General features: G+C 38.9%; 4 protein-coding genes across 7 annotated transcripts in view; 2 read left to right on the top strand and 2 right to left on the bottom strand.

The window, feature by feature from the left end:
* LOC131322394 (uncharacterized) overlaps window positions 1-5,031 on the top strand; it is a 9,582-nt gene extending 4,551 nt beyond the window's left edge. Inside the window, exons 4-11 of one of the 2 annotated variants that reach the window (XM_058353704.1) lie at window positions 105-171; window positions 295-352; window positions 566-855; window positions 1,371-1,628; window positions 2,345-2,446; window positions 2,571-2,624; window positions 3,217-3,292; window positions 4,460-5,031. In XM_058353704.1, the coding sequence (XP_058209687.1) occupies window positions 105-171; window positions 295-352; window positions 566-855; window positions 1,371-1,628; window positions 2,345-2,446; window positions 2,571-2,624; window positions 3,217-3,292; window positions 4,460-4,632 (1,078 nt within the window). In that variant the 3' untranslated portion in view covers window positions 4,633-5,031. Of the gene's footprint in view, window positions 1-104; window positions 172-294; window positions 353-565; window positions 856-1,370; window positions 1,629-2,344; window positions 2,447-2,570; window positions 2,625-3,204; window positions 3,293-4,459 lie in introns of both variants that reach the window. The other variant, XM_058353703.1, reaches the window with a different exon arrangement.
* Window positions 1-15,029, top strand: part of LOC131322397 (polyadenylate-binding protein RBP45-like) — a 26,828-nt gene extending 11,799 nt beyond the window's left edge. The window contains exon 7 of the mRNA XM_058353710.1: window positions 15,017-15,029. Within this exon, the coding sequence (XP_058209693.1) occupies window positions 15,017-15,019 (3 nt within the window). The 3' untranslated portion in view covers window positions 15,020-15,029. The remainder of the gene's footprint in view (window positions 1-15,016) is intronic.
* LOC131322398 (protein METABOLIC NETWORK MODULATOR 1) lies at window positions 5,795-9,568 on the bottom strand. Of its 3 annotated transcripts, XM_058353715.1 has the most exons (4): window positions 9,490-9,555; window positions 8,668-8,708; window positions 6,227-7,336; window positions 5,795-6,129 (listed from the first exon to the last, which is right to left on the bottom strand). In XM_058353715.1, the coding sequence occupies exons 3-4, from the start codon at window positions 7,286-7,288 to the stop codon at window positions 6,022-6,024; spliced, it is 1,170 nt and encodes a 389-aa protein (XP_058209698.1). In that variant the 5' UTR covers window positions 7,289-7,336; window positions 8,668-8,708; window positions 9,490-9,555; the 3' UTR covers window positions 5,795-6,021. The 3 variants fall into 3 exon arrangements, with proteins under 3 accessions (XP_058209698.1, XP_058209697.1, XP_058209696.1); XM_058353714.1 differs by lacking the exon at window positions 8,668-8,708 and having other exon boundaries at window positions 9,490-9,568; XM_058353713.1 differs by lacking the exon at window positions 8,668-8,708 and having other exon boundaries at window positions 9,297-9,495.
* On the bottom strand, window positions 10,440-16,280 carry LOC131322395 (uncharacterized). Its single transcript, XM_058353705.1, has 5 exons — window positions 15,878-16,280; window positions 12,450-13,170; window positions 12,113-12,350; window positions 11,625-11,687; window positions 10,440-10,896 (listed from the first exon to the last, which is right to left on the bottom strand). Exons 1-5 carry the CDS (start codon window positions 16,194-16,196, stop codon window positions 10,756-10,758), a joined length of 1,482 nt encoding a protein of 493 aa, XP_058209688.1. The 5' UTR covers window positions 16,197-16,280; the 3' UTR covers window positions 10,440-10,755.

Genomic DNA, 16,280 nt, shown 5'->3' with positions numbered 1-16,280 from the left:
TCAAGACACTACATGGATTCCCTTTTCTTTTTTTTCTCTATATAAAATTTGTTTGTTTAGAAGTTATTGTGTCATACTCGTTTTCCTTCAATTGTTTTTGACAGACAGGTTGGAGATGGCAGAGCACAAGGAAAACGGTTTTATTACAAAGGGAAGCCCGACCTTGAGAAGGTAGAAACTGCACGTATGGAGAACAACCAGCATACTTCAATTTGTGTAAAATAATAAGAGTTATACATTTAGAACAGTAGTTCTTCATTGGTTTTAACATCATGTCTGTTGCTGTTTCTGCAGACAAATGAAGTTCTGGACTCAGGTTTAAGCTGCGAGTTGAATGGTCCTCCAGATAATGGTAAATAGTTATTTGATTCAATGCTGAATAAAACCCCTTAACACTAAGAACAAGTTAGGGTTACAAAACTCGGATGCTTTTCCAAACTTCTCAAAAAATAGAAAAAGCACTCGGATGGTTTTCCATCATCTGATTCTGTAATGTTATCAGCTTAAATAACTTCATCTACTAAATGTTTGTACCGAATTTTAACTCCATCTACTGCACGTGCAGTGGATGCTTGCTCCACACAGTCAAAGGTTGATCAAATGCATCAAGATATGGCATCCAAGCTTCTACCAAATGGTGCACTTTCTGATCGCCCTGCTCCTCCTGTGATCAAAATGAGTGATCAAGGTAAAGAAAGGCATGCTTCGGAAGACAGTTTACGTTCAAATGCAAATTCTTTAGGTGTTTCGACATCTGGCACTTCATTTGTGGAGGGTACCACGGAATCCTTTGTCAGTTCATCATCAACTCCAACTGAAATGGTCCATCCGAAAAGTTCAATCTCAACTGCTAAGGTAAGTGGATGCTTGGAATAGTATTTCACGTACGTAACTCGGTTCATTTTAATGGCTCCGCCCCATTCATCTTTTTGGCCCTCTTAGATGTTAGTCCTAATTAAATTTATTGTGACCATAGAGGTATGAAGCACTTAAGGGCTTACTGCCCCAATGCTTGTGTTGTGTTTTTCTAATCTGGTGGTTAAGCAAATGGTAGGAATTCAAATCATTGCTTAGTGTTTCTTGTTTCTTTGAGGCAAACCATTGCTTGTTTCTCAATTCAAATCATTGCATAAGGGCTTACTGCCCCAATGCTTGTGTTGTGTATTTCTGATCTGGTGATTAGGCAAATGGTAGGAATTCAAATCATTGCTTAGTGTTTCTTGTTTCTTTGAGGCAAACCATTGCTTGGTTCTCAGTTCTGTGAGGGTTATCAATTTGAAAACAGACTGTAACCAATTGATAATGCCACTTGGAAAGTCACCTGAGCGTTAGACTAAGTTGAGGATTCTTTTGAACTCTTTTGGCTGCAGGCATCTAAGCTCAACCCTGGGGCAGAGGTGTTTTGCCCATCGTCTGTGAATCATAGATCAGTGACTCCTCCAGCAGCGCCAGCAGCCGCAAGTGTGGCTTACATTCCAGACAACTTCCCTGTGGTACCCATTGCTAGTGCCCAGCCTGAAATTGAAATCAGCCCTTATGTGCCTCGATCATCTCTGCCTGCCAAGCTTGCACCGTATGGTAACTTGATGGCTGGAAATGGCTTCAGTGATTCTCAATATTCTCAATCGGTATGCCTTGTCAAGTTATGTTATTTTAGAAGTTCAATTAAGTAGTCAATATCTGCATGCTATAACATTCTTTTGTTCATTCATTCAGAGGATATGTATTACTACTTAATTTTATGTACACTATTGGATACATCATGGAAGAGGAAATGCTTCCATAGATTTAACCTGATAAACCATGGGAACTGTCCACCTTAGCCTCCATCCGAAGGCAACTATTTGATTTGGGAATAAGTTGTCATGGCCTAAACGGTCTACAATATTGTGCCCTAAGGGTGCTTTTCCAATATTCTAGAGGTGCAGTTATTTTTGAAATTTTAGTCACACTTCTCGTCAAAGTGCTAAAATTTCATCTTCTTCTCCACACATAACGTAGAAGCTTTTGCATTTGATGTGGGGCTAAGCTATTGAGCTTTGTTTGGGAAAGATAACACTCCAGAGAGTGAACTGGCTTTAGATGAAGTTAACAAATTAAAGTTCCACTTTATTCATGTGAAATGTGCGTATTCAGTCTCTAATATGACATTGGAAAGGACGCCAAAATGTATCTAAACCTTTTTGGCATTACTAATTGGCCAGTTATGAGTAGCTTTTATGAACATATTATAAAGAAATGTAGAAAGATGAAAATGTTTGCTAAATGCCATAGTATTGGCGCTTTCAAGAATAATGGTATGTGATAGGGAACTTTCTTTGTGGATTTTCTTTTCCTTCTACAGATAATTGGGCATGTGGGGAGCAGGACACAGCCAGCCCGATATGTTACTCAGCATCACTCTATCCAAGCAGGGCCTGCCTATATGCAGCCGAACTCCCAAAATGTAAGCAGTGGAGGGATTTTTACTCTGCTGTCATGTGGTTTTATTCCTAGTAATTTTGGTGTTTTGCAACAGGATCAAGAGAATTCTTGACTTTTCCTTATTGACGGCTCATTGTTATTCTCAGGTTATGGTTGGAAGATTGGGAGGGCAGCTTGTTTACATGCATCCAGTTACTCATGTAAGATACGGTCATTGTGTCAAGTTGAAAAGATGACAGACTATATATTGTTTTGGATTCACTTCGGAATTGTTAATCTATGGGATTAGGACAAAATAAATGTAGCGGGATCTATAGTCTAAGGGCATAAAAGAAATAAGCCTTGTTCTGAGAGATCAACTTAGGCCGAAGTGATTGAATCATACTTGGGGGAAATGTAGGTCACGACAAATACTATACACCTTGTTTTTCTTGAGCTGGACCTTAACCATGTTGAACTGAGTGATTAATTAAGTACTATTCTTCTTGTAAATGAAATTTTTAGTTGTCAGTTGTAGTTTCATTGAGCTAAAAGATTTTTTTTCGGGGCCTATTCATTACTTTGCCATTAGATCATTATTGATGAGATCAACATAATTTTTTGCTAAAATGCTTATCCAAATGCAATCTTGCTTGAGTGTTTGATTAAATTTTATTTTTTACTGCCAACCCTTCTTTTTGTACCTCTATTTTCCCTCTTCTTCAAATTTTCTCCTTTAGTGCCTTAGCCCTGTCATCTTGAAATGTCCTAGTTGCTTAATTGTCTTCTGTCAACTTGAAGGATGTGAATCAGGGAATGGCGGTTTTCTCTCAAGTAGCTACCCGTCCTTTGCTGACTCAACATCAAGGACATCTTCTGAAGCACCAAGGTATGAACACCAGCAACATGTTGAAAGCATAAAGTTCTGGTTTATTTCTTCTTTTATGATTCATAGGTCGCAGAATTCTAGTGTTAGTATTTAGCCTGCCAAATGGGCTAACATAATCATAAGCACTTGCCTCGCTTGATACGTGTTATAGATTGAAGGGGATCGGTAGTGAGGTAGCAGTGAAATTGGTAGTTTGGTTGGAGGTAGGGATTGGGTAGGATTGTTTTAACCGTGTAAATTTTGGTTGAGGAGAGAGAGGGGATTAATGTGACAATCTAACAATTGGGACGTCATACTCCGGATTGGAGTATGAAAGATGCCCCCTCCTGAGTTTGCCAGTCCTTGAAGGAGTATCTTAAAGGGACATGGCTGATGTGCTACTCCAAATCTAGTTTGCCTGGGCATACTCATTCCCGTTTGAAACGGCCTGCCTGGTTATCAAGATGAAGTTGAGGAGTATATCTTCAAAAACAATTGTCAACTGCTCTTATGGTTATGATCGAGTTTAGGTTTGCCCATTTAATAGCATTGTACTTGGAATGAGACTATACTGTGAGTCAGACGCCCTCGAGTTATTTGAAATAACTGTTTCTTAACCAAAATTCATAAATACGCCATCCATTCCATTTGTTTGTACATGTTACTAATTTGGATATCATGTACAATCATCTACTATGTATTTTAATTTAGTTTGTTTTAGATGATATTGAACATTGTCTACAAAAGCTAATTGACGTCTTTTGATTTATTATTATTATTTTTTGGACCCAATCTTTTGATTGGTGGAGAAGTTTTGAATCTCTTTGTGAATATACGTCTGTTGTTTACTAGTTAAAGGGAATAGCCGTCAAAAAAAGAACAAACAATGCAGACGGAAGAAGTATTTATCTATCGCGGAATCAATAAAGAAAGAAAACCATTAGGAAAAGGGAAAATGCAAATCTAGTATAAGCATTATGATTGCTTGTTGAAGCGTCGTCATTAATTGACCAATAAAAGAATGTTGTTTCTTTACAATGGTTGATTTCCCCCTCTATTTTGTGGATACCAGTGCATTCACAATAGATGTGATGGTTATTGATTGTAATTTTGTTTAGTGAGGAACTTGTTTTTCAGTTTTTTAGTTGGTTACCGTGCCTTACTGTAGAAATTGAGCATGTATTGCAGGAAGTGCAGCCGCTCAAACATTGCAGTTGTCTGTCACCCCTCCTTATATTACAGGCGTGCAGCAACAATATGCAGTGCAAAGCCACATTCCCGTTCCGCAGCCTCCCTTCCCTGTTATTCGGCCCATTCCAGTCCCCGGATCTACTGGTTTCTTCAGTGCCAAGTTTCAGTAAATATGTTCTCTTTTATGGTCGCCTCAGCTGGAAATTTTTTCAGTTCTCCAAAAATTTTGACTATAGTTAGCTCAATTGAAAACATCGATGAGATGGGTTAGTCTTCAAAAGTTGTGGGGTTATTCTTTATGTAAAATTGAATTGTGGACCTATTCCAATTTTATCAAGTTTCAGAGCTTAAGGTTTTCTGGGTCGAAGAGCTCGGGTTTCAATGGCAAGCGTAATGACAAAACACTTGGCATTACAGTGACACTGTTGGCCTCATGGATACGGTGAGAGATGGTAATGTTTTGGCCATGGTATGCCTTATTTTTTGCCCACCATTTGTGGAAAGAATGACTGATTATTTTTTAACGTACAAACTGGAGATTAGTTGAGAATGTTAAAAGAGTTCTCCTATTGCTTATCCATATGTTCTGTCATTTCTCCAAGATGAGTTTCTGGGACTGCAAATTTTTCTGAATTTTGAATGTTCGTGCAATTCAAATGAAGAACCACCCTAATATGCTATGGTTGAATTTTGGTTTTGTCAATGAAAATGAAAATGAAAACCATAAACTATTTTGGCTTATACCAGAGATCAGCAAATGGTGAAACAAGCCATGTCGAATGGCCAAGTGATGTGAAATTGTTGTTGATGTTTTGAGTTATCTCTGAAGGGACACTCTCTCTCTCTCTCTCTCTCTCTCTCTCTCTCTCTCTGTATGTGTTCACGCACTCTCTCTGGCTGCAAAGGCTTCAACAACCCCCATTTACTGTTTTCCAGTACTGATGGTAACCCATCTATACCCCCACTCATATATCTCCAAGAGGTGCTCACCAGAAGCAGAATCTGAGAGAATATATTGACCGAATAAAATCCATAACTAATTGATCAAAGAACATCGGGAGTTTTTTGGTTGTACTCGGATCATGAATGTGAAAGAGTTCATGGCGGAAATGAAAAGATTAAGGAAAGATAAGAAGACAATGGGTTTTAAAAATAAAAAAACCAAAAGTTTTCCCCACCAATTTCTTCTTTCTTGAAAAACCCTCCTCAAATCCTTGATCCAAATACAAACAGAAAACCCTCTGACCACTGGGAAAGACATTAACTGTAAACGCTGACAATGCACATATTTAGCAACATCCTAAATAAAAAAGAACAAATAACATGCTAGGCTTTTATGAGGGCTAGATTAAACTACCAAATAACGAAAACCTTTGTTAAACAGTCGAACAGTTTAAACTAACACTAGTTTTTCTTCCACCTGAGGTTTCTAAATAACAAAGGATCTTCATTTCGCTTTATAAGCTTCAACCGAACAAAATTCTCAGTCCCAACCTTCACAGCATTGCTCTGGCACAGCTCTGGTGCTGGAAAAGATACAACAGTGAGTATACAAATGTTCAAGGCAAGGACTCCTTTGGTGTATTCAACTGAATACCAGTTCCCTCATCCGCGATATCATTTCCAGTGGCCTTGTTTTCAACTGGAGGCATCTGTTCCTGCAAAGCCTTCACAAAATGTCCAGTTTCAGGACTTAACATCAATAGATTTCCAAGTCCATAACAAACAAGTAACTTATTTTTCAAGATCAAGCATTCATTTTACCTGCAACAGCTCAGACATTCTGCCAATTTTGTTAAGCTCAGCAGGATTGTGAACAGGTCCCGATTGATAACGAATGTGAGAATGTATTGTTTGGAGGGGCTCCACCGAGAGAGGCTCACTCGTATCACTGTCTCCTTCCCCAGAAAGGCCAGAATCCTCAGCTGATGATTTTCCAGCTCCCATACCATTGTCATTGTGTGTTCCAGAGGATTGTAAATCTCGCAATGCACCATTTTGGCCCCCTTCCGGTGCTACCTGATGGCTGCTTTGGGATTGCGATGATTCCACTTGGGTTGCAACTGTTTGAAGTGGTTTATGGTTTAAGACAACCGCATGACTGGTTTGGGATGGAAATGGAGGCATTTGGTAGGAAGGTGGAAATCCATTCGATAAACTGACTGGCTGGAGTACAACTGGCACCACAAGGCCTCTTGAGCCCACAGAAGGGACGGAATAGGCCGAAACTGGCACCACTTGTTTGCCTTTAGAAGATGCCAGGTCAGTAGTTTGAGGAGCAAATATTTGAACTTGATTTGCAGTGGGGTATCCATTCAAGAAATGACTAGTTTCCATTCTCTGAATATTGCCTTGCTGCTTATTCCTCTCTCTGGATTTAGGGCGACGCCCACGAACACGATTTTGGTTTGCCATTGGGAGGGGAATCTCATTTCGTCTAATCGTTTGAACATGTGGGGCCACATCATTTTGCGATGAAATGGGAACAAAATGTCCTGGTTTGAAAACAACACCCCTGAGACTGGTTGTGGAGTTTCCAATCTTGACAGCTAGCAAATAACCCGCGTCGAATGTTCCCTCGACTACACCTGTTACTGCCTGGCCCACAATATTGTCGACTGGATTTGCATTTGCATTGGGATGTGCATTTTCAATGGCAAGCAATTGGCGGGGTTGGTTTCCATTAACAATACGAAATCCAGGAGGAGGCGCAGGAGCATTTGTCCTGCGAATAAGGCTCGGATCCTTACGTGGGCGACCACGTTTTCTTTTTACAGGCATGGTTGGCGGAGCATCGTTGTTGTTCCCTTGTTTGATTTCGTCCATCTTTGAGAAACTTTGAGAAAGCAAGTCTTTTTTGTATACTTGTATTGCCTGTGGACAGAAAAAGGACCAAATATTTTTGAGTAAATAGAAGCAAGCTAATATCAAAAATGACTACGTTATACTAATCGCTTATCTAAACCATAATTAGGATCCCCACAGGTATGACTTTAAACTTCTACAAAATGACCCCTCTTTATAAGGATAGAACTTTACCATCCACACTGAAGATCAGAGAACATACCAAAATATACTAGACAAATGCAATGTATACACCGAAGATCTCCGTTCTATTTTACACAGACAACACTACACATGTTTCATAACTCTGATTCATTAATTTACACAGAAAGGCATCCACGACCTCCTAGGTCCTAACTATACAAATCCATATGTAAAACTTAAGACTTCCAACAGAAGCTGAGAGAGAGAGAAGCTTAGTAGCACGAAGTGGGTGCGGGGGAGCGGAGACACCTAGAAGCTCCTAAGGAGCATATATAGATTTCATATAAATACGTATATAAAGTATCTATAAATACTTAACCATTGAAGGAAAAATATTACTTATGAGAATTTTCACGATCTTAAAGGGTACTTATAGGAAGTTAGATATTTTCAATTTGCAAAACTTCTTGAGCGATAAGATTTTCATATTTTTATTTCCACAATGGCATAACTCCCTTAAGAGTAAGAGAACAGTTGCCCTAAACCACCCAATAAGCTCCCGTCAAGCTCCCATCTTGGGAGCGCCGATTCGAGCTACCCTCTTGGGAGGGTACCCATTTTAGAAGGATCCTGCCACTAAAGAGAGAAGATTCTTTCATGTACTCTAGATAGACTACCCAGGAATTTAAAATGCATCTAATAAGAATAGGGACACCACTTGCTCCAAATAAACATAATCACAAAACCCAATTTGTCAGATTACGTATCGCCACATTCACATAATAGTCAAAAGCAAACAAATGTACATGCCCAGTTATAGGAAAAAGAACCCTATTAGGGCATTTCCAGCCCTTAACCAAATCTCAATTGACCTTAAATTAGAGCATGCCAAATCCCAGAAATCTCACTCCCCTCCTTTATTCAAACCTCATTAACGAGTTGTCCTCATCTTTACCTGCAATTATCAAGGGCTAATTTGTTCCTTTCGAATTCACCATTCTGCCACTAATGAAGCTTTTACTCACATTTATACTTGCTTGAATCTGAGTTAATCCCTCGGAATCAAATTTTTTGACCCTAAATTACTCACAGAATAAGAAACCATTTACACATCAGTCATCAGGGTTTACCATAGCAGTCTAATACTCAAGACTAATTGTTCCTTTCAAATTTACCATTCAGCCACTAATGAAGCTTTCACTTAAATTCCTACTTACATCTGAGTTAATCCCTAGGAATGCTTCATATCAAGGCATAACTGTTAAAGAAAAAAAATATTCACAGAATAAGAAACCATTTTCAACCCAATCTATAATACAAAACAGAATCGAGTAGGGCCCCCAAAAGATAAGTTGTTGCAATGGGTAGGATTGAATTGATCCAATGGCTGATGTATGTTCTTCTACTCTTAAGAATGTACCCACACTCTTTCGAGTTTATTACAAAAGTGCCATCAATTTTTTTCCACGTAATCAACCATGTCAACGTGGGTAGTGTCGTAGGCACAGGCAAAGCCTAGTCTAAGTAAAAGACTGAGCTCAGCTCAGGGAAGGAAATGACATTAATGCAGCAAAAATATTCACAGAATAAAAAATCATTTTCGCATCAAAGTGTTATTGTATCATTCTAATGCCATCTTTCAGCTGTCACTAGAACTTCTACATTAACAACAAAATCAAGGCATAACTGTTAAAGAAAAAAAATACCCAACTGATAACAAAAAGTCCGAAATTTTTCCTAACCCTAGCTCTGACAAAGGCAGGACCTTGCCCTGGGCAGAACCCTAGAAAGCGCCCAAAAATAAAATGCTAAAAAGAAGGGGGCCATGCATGTATAAAACTCATACATCTGAGGTGAGTGGATTCATCCACTCCTGGTGTGTGGATCGAACATCCCCATTACTACAAAAAGACCTGTTCTTTTTACTGAACCCAAACCATATTAGGTTTAAGCATCTAAGTTAACCCTAAAAATACATACAAAGAGAGAGAGATAGATGACCAGAGAGAGAGAGAGAGAGAGAGAGAGAGCGAGAGAACCTGTCCAATTAAAGATTTTGGGCTCTGGTTGTTCTAATTCTGATCGAACAGAAATTAGGGGTACAAACAGAAACAAATACTACTATTAGTACATGTTGCAACAATTACAGAAAATACCCCATAACTTTATCAGTGTTACAAGCTACTACATGTACTTGTTATTTTCTCGGTTCAGGTTTATGACTTCTAATATAATGGCGATGTCGACCTCCGTATATCCCCGTCAGCTTCTCTAACGGAAGCGAAAACCTACTTACGTGACGTACCTAAACTAGTGCATCGCCTGCAGCTCGAACGACGAGCACACGCGAATAAATTCTGGACTCCGTGCAATAAATCAACTCCTCCCTAATGAATTCAACTATACAAAAAATAATAACCTAAGTATATTCATTAATTGACCTGTTTAACTTAAACAATAACACGTTTGAACTTGATCAATATTTTAAAATCGAGTTACCATGATATCAAAATCAAACCACATTTTCGATTACTCATTATAATACCATCTTGCACCTAAAATGTATGTAATCAAATACAACCAACTTTTCTTGATTGACCATCGTTGACAAACTCCACTTTTTGTCTCCCTTGCTTAGAATTCCTACCATACCTCTCTCTCTCCTGGGAAACAAGGTGTGCAATTTTGGACTTCAGATTGGTGCAGTGCAGCGAGCACAGTGCTGCACACTTCTGAGCGGTCGGATCGTGCATTCGACAGCTCATATCTTATCTCAACAACCAACGATCAAAAGCCGTTCATTGTCGAGATAAGATCCAAGCCGTCGAATGCACAATCCATCAGTTCGGAAGTGCGCAACACGATACTGTACACACCACTGACAACACCATCCCCCAATTGGTCATTTTTATAGTTGCCGTTTTTAAAATATGCATTATGCCTTAATTCGATATTCTGATGCCCTACTGCGGTGAGGATACTGGGGGAAGATCCTGCGGAAAAATAGCTCTAACTCCGAGATGTTAAAAAGTTTAACAACCCAAATTCTAATTACATTTTCGAAATTCGACAGTATAACTAAAAATAAACTTGACCTTTTGGAACCATATCCTAACGCAAATCCTAAATTTTCAAACATGGGAATAAGGACCCGGAAACACATTCACATTCTGCCTCGAAATTCCCTATGTTCAAATCTTTTCATTAAGAAAACTATAGAATCACAAAATCAGAATACGAATACAACATTCCCATGCCGATGCCAGAAACTATTCAACACATAATGGGGGCTGGAGCTTCGGCTGTTATTTCCTCTTAGCAGCAGGTTTCCTCCTGGCAGCAGGTTTCTTTTTCTGAGAAGTATTCTTTGCAGCAGGTTTCTTTTTCTGAGAAGTATTCTTTGCAGCAGGTTTCTTTTTTGACCTTTTAAAGCCAGCTCCACTCTCCTGCCGCAGCAAAAAATAAACATTAGAAATACACCCGCAAATTTAGGTGATCTCAAGAAATGTGCAACTCAAGAAAAGAAAGGGTGATATTCTTGGGAATTAGGTTCTATTGGAACAGAAAAAAGAAAGGAAAATGAACCTAATCCTGATGCAGCAGGTCCATGGATAGAATTTACTTAAGCTTCTTGACTTACAATATCAATTTTGTTAGTAATGCTGTCCATTAACCAATGAAATTGTCTTTTGTGCAGACTTGACATATTACAGATGTTGTGTATGCTGAATGGAATCATAATTCGTATGCTAATTATGACGACACAACTCAACATTAACAATTAGAAAAGCAAAAAAAACTTGACATCATGCAATAAAACAAAAAAGCTTGTTATATAAGCTACTTGACCTCAAACCATGCTTCTTGTTCGTCTTATCGATTAGCAATCGTCTTATCGATTAGCAATCAAATAGTTTGTGCGAACTTGTTGTCTATTGTTTGCATGTTGTCCTTTGAAGTTTGAATCACAGTATTAACAAGTCCGGAAAAGCTAGTATTTGGCACTATATATTGTGATAGAATAACAGATAATAAAAATGGGTAAAGATGAACCAATTGATAGGTAATCTACAGACTACACTAAGCCAGAGCACCGTTCAGCTAAAAAGTAATAAAGGAAGTGAATGTGTGCAAGGATGCACAATTACTCAGTTATCAGAAAAAACACGAGTACCTTCCTGTAATGCATGTAAGCAATTCGACCAGTCAACTCCTGTCCATTGTTAGAGATGTAAACCTGAAAAAAAAAGTACCAAATGGGGATAGTGTTATTACCATTGTGATGGAGAGCCATGAAACTTAAAACCAAGCACCAAGGAAAAATATCTATATATGAATAGCAATGCTGGAAGGACATGCAGTAACTCTTACACCATGCCAAATATAAATTAGACATTCAGACCAACACAATTATTCTCAATTAAGTTAAGCAATGTGCCGCATTTGTGAGGCTTGTTGCTCTATAGTCTATAGTACAGTGCGAAAAGCTTTTTTGTAGGCAACTACCAGTGTGCAACATCATAATTGACATAGTACATGACATGTTTGAATTTTGAAGCTCCTATAAAAGAATTGTTTTCTGGGAACTGCAGATCACCCTCAATGTCTTATAACGAGCATCACTAGCCACATTGTTAACAGGTAAAAAGACAAGGAACTTACTTTTTTTCCATCAGGACCTGTGTACCAATGACCGCCAGATTGACCATCTGCATGAACCCGTCTTTTCCCAGCATCTTTCGGAATGCCTCTGCTACTTTTGGAATTTACCCAACTTTCAGAGCCCTCCACTTCAGCAGCTGATTTTTTTGAGTTCTTTCTGCCCCTTCTTGAGCTTGTCTCAACATTACTTGTCCCAGCTGCTTGGTGTTTAGAACCTTCACCCTGGCTAAATTGACTCCTGAAACCACACAGAAAAGGTACATCCCCTTAGAAACACAGTTAAAAACTTCTTACCAAAATAGTACAGATAAACTGAAGTGACCGTAAAGCACAGTACCTGTAATCAATAACAGATGAGAAGAAATGCTTGTTCGCACTGTTATGTATAGCACCCAGAGGGAAAAAGTAGGATAAGCGACTGCTGACTAATTTCTGGATCCTAGGGTCATTGTGGAAAAAATATCGATGAGCAGGGGGAATAGGGTCCCCCAAATGGTGCTCATCATTATTGATAATAAAGGTTTGATTACTGCATTCATTGTCACTTTTAGATTTATCATGCCTCGGAACAAAATCTCCATTCTTCTCCTTCCCAGATCTGAAATATTCTTCACAGAACTCATCCAGAGCAGGAGTGGGGATGTGGACACTCTTCTCTGTATAGAAATCTTTCCATAAATCCTCTGTTTGAGAGACACTCACTGATGCTTTCGTTCTCTTCGGTTGACTCGTAGTTGGATTACTATCATTGCATTGTTTCTCCTTCATAGATGAATCTACTTTATTGGTCTCTTTGTTTGCATCTTCACTAACAGAAGGATCATCAGAATCAGAATCAATCAACTGGAACCTTCTAAGGGGACTGACAGTTAACTTTGGCAACAACAGTTTATTACTACTCGTCTCCAAGCTTGCAGAGGCTGAGGTACTTGAAGCCTCTTTCCTTTTAGTCACCTGCCGCTGGCTTGCTGATTGCTTGGTCAAAGCCCCATGTCCATGCAATGGGAACTTTGAACTGCTACATCCAGAATGGTAAGGCATCGACGAATGCTCCCTTTCTGTGATGAATTGAAGGGAAAAAACAAAAACGTGAATAACTGAGCAAAAGGTAGAAATAGGTGGCACAATGTTCTGAAATTGGAACTTTTGAATCAACAAGTTCTAAAATTTTTGAACCAAATAGGGTACCAGGAATAGTTGAGCAACAAAAAAACTAAAATAGATATTAAGAACTTTGAAAACATGTAGTTCGAAGACTTCAAGTTACAAGATCTTATAAAATATCAACCATCTAGTGAAGATGCAACATCCGGTACTAATCAAAGAAACAGTTGCCAAGGAGCACCGAATGAAACATGACGAACACGTAGCACACTACCTAATTGGACGTCTTTCAGTAACTTTATTTTTTCCAATATCCAAACTTGACACCTAAATCCCCTCATAAGAAACATGATAATGTGGCTCAGTCTAGACCCCACCCCAAGAACAGACACTTTACCAAGCTAGGGAACCAATCATTAGGGTGCAATCCCAAGTGATCAGCACCCAACGAGTCAAGTGGATGATGCTTGTACAGAATTAATGATCCAGGCACCCTGCCATGCAAAGTGTTCAAATGCTACACCATAAGTTCTATGGAATATCTAACACGTAATGGTTTATATTTAGAGCCACATGATAACGAAATTACTGCCGGTAAAAACATGAACCTCGCTTAAAAAACTGCAGCCAGCACCGTTTTCTTATTCCTCTTTCATGCAAACCGTGTCAAAGCTATGACATCTTCCCCCACCCTAATGATAACAGAGACCCAATCTCCAAAGACAACTAGTTGAATTTTAACTTCTAATACAACAAAACACGCAACTCTAGCAAATAACAGCGCTTACAACCTTACACGCACAGCAGCTTTTTCATCTATATCTCCCAAAATCGTAGATAAAAATGAGTACCTAACGGTGAGTAGGACGAGAAAAGCCTCCGACTTGAACTTAAAAGAGAGAATACATCGAGCTGAGCAAGGGTTTCATTGGATCTCAGCACAAAATTGCAACACTATAAGATCCAAAATATGAGTCCAAGCTAAGCTGGTGAATGTAAGGCCAGCTTGGTATTTTACAACCCCAACGCTCATTAATTACTCTCCAATCCAAGAGATTAAGATAAACATTAACCATAGACGTAAAGGCCCTAGCCAAGTTGAACTCCATTCTCCAGCCTCACACCCACTAGTGAAATCACGATTATCAAGTCTATGTCCGGTGCACAATTTCCAAGTCTCCGGTTTCAAATTCCTGTGTAGTGCATGTTCACCTTTTCTAGTAGCTTTAGTAAAAGCTGAAGTGTGGCAAACTTGTGACTCTTTTTGTCTCAGAAGTTGTGCCAATCTGGCTTAGGGACAAAAACAATTTTACAAGTCATAGAAAAGTAATTTTAAGACATTCCATTTTGATGCCTTTTGACATGCTTTTGAACAGTCAGCTTTATAAGTATGTATAATCTTCCCAAAATCCAGATTCTTTCATTCCCAAACTACGTGAATGCTTCAACAACCATACTTACAAATGCCTTGAGACAACGAAAACCTTACTCCAATATATCACTTGTTTTCTTTACCCTAATTTCCCTTTGACAAACAAATTATTAGAACAAACCTTAACCGATAAACAAAAGCAAAATTTAAATATTTTCCCAAAATACCCTAATTTTGTTACAGCAATGCTGATCCTCCTGAGTTGAGAACTCTTCAATCTCATCATCAACATTAGAACCCATCTCCAGATTGAGAATCCGGCTTATCGGCAAAACCAACTTCCATTTAAAAAAAAAAACTGATTTTTAAGAATCGCCATTTTAAGAGTTTTGACTTGATGCATGTCCATAATCAGCTTTATAATCAAGTGATCCATTGCCAAAATCCAGATTCGTCATTCTCCATTTACCTGACTACTCAAATAACCGTACTTACAAGTGCATTAAAACAACGGAAACCCTAACTCCAATTCACTTGTTTCTTCACCCTGATTTTCCTGGGGAACCAAATATGTTATTAGAACAAAATTTAAGCCCTAAACAAAATCAAAATCCAAAATATCCCCAAATAACCCTTAAGAAGCTCCATTTTTATGCCTTTTGATATTATTTTCCTCAATCAGCTCTATAAGCATGTGACTTCTGCCAAAATCCAGATTCTTCGTTCCCAAACTACCTCCTTTTTTTTGACAAGATTCTCAAACTACCGGAATACTTAAATAAACATAACCTACAAGCGCATTAAAACCACGAAAACCCTGACTCCAATATATTGCTAAACTTTCTATCCCTAAATCACACTAAACAAAATCTCCCCTAAACAAAAAGCAAAATTTACCCTAACCAAACAAGTTATTAGAACAAAATGTAAGCCGTAAACAAAAGAAAAATTCAATTTTCCCCCAAAAAAATCTTAAGAAGTTCCATTTTGATGCCTTTCGACATGCTTTTCCTCAATCAGCTCTGTAAGCATGCGAATTCTGCCAAAATCCAGATTCCTCATCCTCAAACTACCTGAATACTTAACCATAACCTGCAAGTGCATTAAACAACGAAAAGTCGAAAACCTTAACTCAAATATATTATAGTTTCTATCCCTAATTTACACTAAACAAAATCTACCCTAAACAAACGCAAAATTTACCCTAACCAAACAAGTTATCAGAACAAAATTTACCCTAAACAAAAGCAAGATTCAATTTTTTCCCCCAAAAGACCCCAAATTTTTACCTCGATGCCGATCCTCCTGAGAAGAGAACTCTTCAATTTCATCGTCAACATTGCCACAACCCATCTCCACCGACTCCCACTTCTGCGCCACCGCCGCCGCCGCAGATGATGACTCGGATGGGGGGCCACGCCGGAGGCGCTTGAGGGTCCGAGGTGGGTCCGGAATCTCGAAATCATCGTCGTCTTCAATCAGGCGAAAGCTCGGATTGCTCGAAGGTTGTCTGGGAAAGGGAGGGTCTTTTGGTAGGGTGGTTTGGGGCTCGGAATCTAGGTCGAAATCGAGCCCTAGAGAGAACGACGGAGGTTCGAATTCAGCCATGGAAATGTGTGTGTATGTAGAGAGAGAGAGAGAGAGAGAGAGGTGGCTCTGTGTATACGTGTATGTGTATGTGTGTGTGTATTT

Source organism: Rhododendron vialii, chromosome 4a, assembly GCF_030253575.1.
Source record: "Rhododendron vialii isolate Sample 1 chromosome 4a, ASM3025357v1".
Taxonomy (NCBI): domain Eukaryota; kingdom Viridiplantae; phylum Streptophyta; class Magnoliopsida; order Ericales; family Ericaceae; genus Rhododendron; species Rhododendron vialii.
This window is presented reverse-complemented; position numbering and strand designations above follow the sequence as displayed.